The 7,553-nt window shown below is 34.0% G+C and overlaps 1 protein-coding gene across 1 annotated transcript; it reads left to right on the plus strand.

The window, feature by feature from the left end:
• Positions 1 to 1,217: 1,217 nt before the first annotated feature.
• On the plus strand, positions 1,218 to 4,324 carry LOC145129611 (alkaline/neutral invertase E, chloroplastic-like). Its single transcript, XM_079064381.1, has 6 exons — positions 1,218 to 1,437; positions 1,837 to 2,489; positions 2,573 to 2,738; positions 2,806 to 3,511; positions 3,653 to 3,701; positions 3,805 to 4,324. The coding sequence occupies exons 2-6, from the start codon at positions 1,845 to 1,847 to the stop codon at positions 4,129 to 4,131; spliced, it is 1,893 nt and encodes a 630-aa protein (XP_078920507.1). The 5' UTR covers positions 1,218 to 1,437; positions 1,837 to 1,844; the 3' UTR covers positions 4,132 to 4,324.
• Positions 4,325 to 7,553: the final 3,229 nt, after the last annotated feature.

A 7,553-nucleotide genomic window follows, 5' to 3' on the forward strand; every position in this document is an offset into this window, starting at 1 on the left:
TGCGGCTATGCCCCTACGAAGAATTTAGGTGTGTTAATGCCCAACATTTAGTAAATAAAAAGGGTTATAAATGTAATATTTGATATCATTTCACTTCATCAACAAATTTGATTTAACAATTTAATTGCTTGATATAAAAATATAAAAGATTAAATAAACACATGATTAAAAAAATAGTCATAAACTCATATAAACTCGTATGTTAAAGAATAAATGCTTTTATTTAATGTTAATACATTATTATTTTATTTCAAAAATTATATATATATATATATATATATATATATATATATATATATATATATATATAAAACTAAAAAAGATCAAAATAATGATACTTAATGTTAAAAAAAATAAAAACCAATATAACTAAAGAAGTATCATACATGTCGAATTTGTTTATATGTGAGATAGATTATTTATATTAAAAATAACACGAAATAAATATATTCAAAAATAAAATTAATAAAAGACAATATGTTGTATATGTTTGTAAAGTTAAAGGGAGGAAAATAGAAAATAATATATAAATAAAGGGGCATAAACGTAATATTAAATGTATTTTATTGTTTTCCTATTCTCGGTAGTTAATCATTGCGTCACTAGTGTTAAAAGCTGTGTTTAAGAAATAAAGAGAAAGTTAGAGTCAAATATATAGGTCAACACAATATTAGGTTGGTGTGCAGTAGACTTGAAATAGGATGGTGTGTAAACCTATTAAATATTGAAATTAAAGATATTGGATTGGCCTAATTTCATGACAAAAATAGCAAGTTTATCCATACACGAGTGGACCATAACATTTCTACACGTTACTTAAACTTGCCCTTTTGTTTGTTCACGTGGAATATCCATCACTTTCATATTGCCAACAGAAGTTACTTATGGCAAAAATACTACGTATGTTGATATTATAGTTTTATTTTATTTTTTATTCATAAAAGTTATAATAATAATTATAATAAAGTTATTTCATCGTGTTTTCATTTGGATCCATTTTAAACATTTTTGTGCTAATACAATATAAAATATTGGACTATGTATTATATACGGAAAGATATCTATAATGTTTATTTATTGTTGTAAATAAATAAATTATAATTTGATCAAAAATGGTTTTAGATGCTGTTAAATACGAAATATTAATTGTGTGATTTTTATCAAACGATATTTGAATTTTCGAAAACAAAATTTTCTTATAAAGTGCGGAACGCAGACATGTATGGCCAGAAACGGAACACTAGCGCATTTTAGTTCTTCCATTGTTCATGCGTTCAAAGTTTTCGTTTTTCTCGTTTTACACTTGTTTCAACCCCATTCTTCAATAGATTGCGCGATATACTCGGAAATCGGCGATTGCTTAACTGGGTATTACAGATTATTAATCTTCCATCGATTCAAGTCTCTGATTTCAGTATCCAACATCTCTTCACGAAGGTAAATTTGTAGTATTTTTCGTAATATTTCTTCAATTTCACAAGATTACATTGTTTTGTTCAGAACCCAACTCCTAAATGGTGTTTCTTACCTTCTCCGAAATGGGTTTTTGATGATTTAACGGAAAAATCTCGAATCGAATCGTAGTGTTCGACGGAATATCGTAGATGTTTTTTTCATCTTTACCAGGGTTAGAAAGGGGTTTTCTGCACTTGTTATTACATGAATCTTACGCTGAATTAAAGTACATCGATTCGTTGATTCTGTTCCATTTGAAGTACTGAATTTTTTTTTCTATTTGTGTATTGATTTTGTCATAAATTAATGCAACGCACATAGTCGAAATACAGAGTTCCCTAAATTTTGTTAAAGGCGATTAAATCAATGCTCTTGTTTTAGGTGTTGCCATGATTTCTTCTGAAGCAATTCTGCAAGTCTTCTGTGGGGCTACACCTCGACTCTTCTACCCTAACCCTTGTTCCAACTTATTAACATATTCTCATGGATCCATCACAAAATGTAAAAAGAGAAGCCGCTCAAATGCCATTCGATTCTTCAGGTGCTCAAATGTTCATACTTGTCGCCAGTTTCCTACAACTCCGAGCATCCATCGTCAAAACTTCCAAAATCGACGATCATATCAGCATTTAAGTTGTAAATGCCAAACTTCCGAAAGTGTTAGTGGATTAACCGCCGAAGATGCAAACGATACATGGGTTATGGATAATCCCAAACAGTTCAACACTATTCAAGACACAAATCATCCACCAAACCTGTCGGATTCAAAGGACATCCATAAATTGAAGAAAGAAAAGGACGATTCAACATCCGACACGATTGAAGACGAAGCATGGGACTTACTTCGTGATTCAATAGTAAACTATTGTGGTAGTCCTATTGGTACAATAGCCGCAAAAGACCCCACAAGCTCTAGTGTACTTAACTACGATCAAGTTTTCATTCGCGACTTCATACCTTCTGGTATAGCTTTCTTACTAAAAGGGGAATACGACATTGTCCGCAGTTTCATCCTTCACACACTTCAACTCCAAGTACCCAACATTTCATCTTTCATCTTCTTTACTTCTGTTTTTCAAGATCACTCATCATTTTACTTCAATTTTCTTGTGTTTAGAGCTGGGAGAAAACAATGGATTGCCATAGCCCTGGGCAAGGATTAATGCCTGCAAGTTTCAAGGTCCGTACAGTACCCCTTGAAGGAGACGAGACTGCAACAGAAGAAGTTCTAGACCCTGATTTCGGAGAGGCTGCAATTGGCCGTGTTGCCCCTGTGGATTCCGGTAATTACCACTATGCCATTCGCCCATTTCTTTATCTTTTCTAAACACGAACCCTTTTTTTTTTCAGGGTTATGGTGGATTATACTGTTACGCGCATATGGGAAAAGTTCCGGAGATTTATCACTCCAGGAAAGAATCGATGTTCAAACTGGAATCAAGATGATTCTAAAGCTATGTCTTGCTGATGGATTTGATATGTTTCCTACTTTATTAGTAGCAGATGGACCTTGTATGATCGATAGGCGTATGGGGATTCATGGTCACCCTCTTGAAATCCAATCTTTATTTTATTCTGCTTTATTATGTGCACGAGAGATGCTTGCACAAGAAGAAGGGTCGACAGACTTGATTATAGCTTTAAACAATCGTCTTGTTGCATTATCTTTTCATATAAGAGAATATTACTGGATAGATATGAAAAAGCTTAATGAAATCTATCGATACAAGACTGAAGAGTATTCTTACGATGCTGTTAATAAGTTTAACATTTATCCAGATCAAATCTCTCCATGGTTAGTGGAATGGATGCCGAATAGAGGTGGGTATCTTATTGGAAACCTGCAACCTGCTCATATGGATTTTAGGTTTTTTTCTTTGGGGAATTTTTGGTCTGTTGTGAGTAGTTTGGTTACAGTTGATCAATCACATGCGATTTTGGATCTTATTGAAGCAAAATGGGCGGATTTAGTGGCAGATATGCCTTTCAAGATTTGTTACCCTGCCCTTGAAGGTCAAGAATGGCAAATTATCACGGGTTCTGATCCTAAGAACACGTAACACCTCTGTTCTAATGTTATTCTTTTTGATAAGTCTATAAAGTAAAATTAAATAATATATAGAATAGTATTAAAACTATACCTTGTCTCTACATTTACTATTAGAAATTAACAATTCTTTATTGTGGTCTTTTGCAGACCTTGGTCATACCACAATGGAGGTTCATGGCCTACTTTACTCTGGCAGGTATTATATAAACGTTTCTGAAATGGTATCGAGTTTTTTTGGGTCAAATTGACTAAATTTCAACATGAATTGTGTAAACTGAGTTTTTGGTTTTGATTTACAGCTTACAGTGGCATGTATCAAGATGGGAAGGCCAGAAATAGCAGAAAGAGCAGTGAAGATAGCAGAAGAGAGATTGACTAAAGACAAATGGCCTGAATATTATGACACCAAAAGAGCAAGATTTATAGGGAAACAATCGCGTTTGTTTCAGACATGGACAATTGCAGGATATCTTGTGGCAAAATTATTGCTTAAGGATCCTACTAAAGCCAAGATTTTGATGAATGATGAGGATTCTGAACTTGTGAATGCGTTTTCTTGCATGACCACTTCTAACCCACGTAAGAAACGGGGTCCAAAGAGCTCCCAGAAGACGTACATTGTATGAGATTCTATTCTGGTTAAGTTTGTTTGTTTTTAGGTGTAGATTGTATAGCAAGTGTCAGCCATCATTGAGCCATTTTTAGTCATTTGTGATTGGAGTTTATGAGTCGAACATATAAGTTGAACAATGAACACAGAAGTATACTTCGGTATATAATTTATTCAAAAACCTGCCAAGGATTTTAATGCGTTGATAACTATTGTTATTCTATTTTATTTTCCACTCATACTAAGGTTCAACACCCTCATGCTCATGTTTGTTGCTTACACAAAGCCCTCTATGGGCTAAATCAAGCCCTTTAGTCTTGGTTCAAGAAATTTAGTGTTACATGAACATGTATGTTCACTAGGTTTTATTTCTAGCATTTATGATTCTTGAACTCTTCACCAAAACTATTGATTTTGGTACTATATTTCTTTTATTATATGTTGATGATATGATTATCACAACAACGATGTTGAGGACATCGCCTCCTTGAAAGACTTTCTACACCAACAATTTGAGATGAAAGATTTTGGACCACTTCACTACTTACTAGGACTAGATGTGCTTGCTCATGATATTGGCATCTACTTGCAAGCCAAGTATGCGTCTAATCTTATTTCTTGTGCAGGTCTCAACGACTCTAAGGTCTCCTTTATACCTTTTGAGCCAAAATTTAGACTCACATCCAACGATGGTTCCCTTATACTTAATCCCATACTCTTACGCCGGTTGGTGGGATCTCTAGTCTATTTTATTGTCACTCGCACGAAACTATATGTGATATATAGTTCTACTATTACTCAGTTTATGGCAGCTCCTCAAACTTCTCATTATAGTGTTGATTTGAAAATTTTAAGAAACATTAAATGCACTATGTTTCATAGGTTACATTCCCTTCTGCATCATCTCTTGAGCTTCCTGTGTTTTGTTTTCTGATGTTGATCAAGACGGTGATGCCATTGATTAATGTTCGACCACATGCTATTGTTTCTTTCTTGGTGACTCGTTTATTTCATGACGCAACAAGAAGCATCCCTTAGTCCCAAACCAAAGTATTGAAGCTGAGCATCGAGGTCCTGCTGCTCAAAAACTATTATGGCGATGGTGGCTTCTCTTTGATATGGGTGGCCCACAGTCATCTCTTATTGTTGTTTGATTCGGCAACCATAGTGCGATCCATATTGCCAACAATGATGTTTTTCATGAGCGCATGAAACATGTTGAGATTTGTGGTGGCTTCTCTCTGATACGGGTTCCCTTAAGGCCATACGAAGTGTTATGCAAACACATGCGTTATGTGATGGCATAGCCAAGTCACACGTAAGTAACCATGCTACACCACCCCTGAGCTTGGTAAATGTGAAGATCCGTGAAGCACGTTGTGTTACAATGAAGAGAGAAAAGAAAACGGTCATATGATCTTTTGGGGTTTAAAAAAATTAAATAACACACTACCCAATTACTCTATAAATACCGGTTATACCGTTTGAATCATACACCACAAAACACCCATTTTATCTATATATAAAAAAAATTCATTCGCCAAACATCAAAAAATGATGAGCAATTCGTCATTTTCTTCTTCGTCATCTTCATCCGATGACAATGATATGTATTTCCACTCATTGATGGAAGCAGCAGTTGTGTGATATGTCAAGAATGCGAAAGTTCAAACACCATCAAGAGGACTAGAAAGTCAATCAACAGGAATCATGAGGTTGCACACACTTTTGGTACATGATTACTTTGCCGATGATGTCTATATAACAATGCTCAATTCAAACGTCGTTTCCGTATCAATAAACATTTATTCATGTGTATAATGAATGATTTAGAATCTAATTACAAATACTTTCAATGGAGATATTGTTGGATAATGTGTCTAAATCCATAACTATATTTAATATGTACTTGACCCGATTTGGCATGGTCCATTTGGGTTGCATCTTCATCTCAACTGTTGGATAGACAAAATGAGAATAATGACACTTATGGTTTGTTAATATATTATAAGTTCTAATATATTAATATGAAATTATATTATTTAATTAGTATTGATCAAGAATTAATTTGGAATTAATTATGTGATCAAAAAGAGACTAATTAAATATATGGGGATTGATTTGTAAATCATTCATTCTTATATAGTGGGCTTATGGTCCATGATTCACTAGATTGGGCTAGGATCCATTGGGTGCTCCATGGATGCTCCATGGAGGTTGAAACCCATGGATCATGAGGGAAATGAAAAGTCATGCACATTAGGGTTTACCTGGTATAACCCTACATGTGGCACACTATATAAGCAACCTCATAAGGAAAAAAATCGGCCACTAAGACAAGATCAAGAAGGCTAGCCGATTTTAAGTGAAAGTGTTATTCTCTCAAGTTATTCCAAGAGTTGTGGTGTTGTGTGAAACATTTGAGGCATCACATTTGAGGTGCTAGGCTCACAAGGTCTTAAGGAATCCAAGCAACTACAAAAGGTATATAATTCTACTAGTTTTTATATTACAAGTACCCCGTGCCATGCTAGTTAGGATGTAAACCTTGGAAAATTCTTATTTGCATGAATATTAGATAAAACATAGATCCAAGGTTTATAGAGTTGCATGTACATCATAGGAGTGTTAGATTGCTCAAAACCCATCAGTGGTATCAGAGCCTAGGCTTGTTTTCTTGATATTTGATGCAAACTGCTTGAAAAAGTCGAGAATTTTGCAATCTGAACAGTGAAATCGCCGAGTCCATGGGGGGACTCGACGAGTCCATGACAAAATGCATCCTACTCGTCGAGTAGGTTCTTGCACTCGACGAGTAGGAGCCCCTGTGTGCATAATTTCGAGTTTTGCTGCTGGAAATGGACTAAAATCATTACTCTAAACTGTTTTGGACTTATAAAACATGTTTTTGATGTGGTACTGATTATACTAATCCATTTTCAATGGTTATTATAAAATTTTCAAGTTTTATGTATGTTTATATGATTCTTGAAATTGTTGATATGAATGTTCATGCTTATGAGTTTTAGTAAGATCATAGGAATTATTTGCAAATTGTTTGTTAGTTAATTCTTGATCTAAATGTTTTTTAATGGAGTCCATAATTTGTCCTCAAGTTATGGATTACCAAAAGTCAATTGTCTTTTAAAGATCCATTAAAGAGTCATAGGTTACATAATTGAAGAGTCTTTCTCATAAATAGTTTTATGGACTCCATAACTTGTCCTCAAGTTATGGATGTTCAAGAGTCTCTTCATTAAAGTTTTTAAAACCTTAATTAAACTCATAAGTTATGAAAATCCAAAAATTTTTGAATTGTTCAAAACTTTCTCTCAAGTTTTGGAATTTGTAAAGTCTCATACACACTTTAATTCCAAACCCTAGAGTTTTAAAAGTTAAAATTCAACTCTTATACTTTATAGTACTATAAGTTAATAA

Source organism: Lactuca virosa, chromosome 8 (assembly GCF_052849685.1).
Source record: "Lactuca virosa cultivar CGN04683 chromosome 8, Lactuca_virosa_CGN04683_v6, whole genome shotgun sequence".
Taxonomy (NCBI): domain Eukaryota; kingdom Viridiplantae; phylum Streptophyta; class Magnoliopsida; order Asterales; family Asteraceae; genus Lactuca; species Lactuca virosa.

Coding starts and splice junctions, on each gene's coding strand:
- LOC145129611 (XM_079064381.1), top strand. CDS start 1,845: ATGATTTCTTCTGAAGCAATTCTGCAAGTCTTCTGTGGGGCTACACCT. Junction 2,490..2,572: donor TTCACACACTTCAACTCCAA/GTACCCAACATT, acceptor TCTTGTGTTTAG/AGCTGGGAGAAAACAATGGA. Junction 2,739..2,805: donor TGTTGCCCCTGTGGATTCCG/GTAATTACCACT, acceptor TTTTTTTTTCAG/GGTTATGGTGGATTATACTG.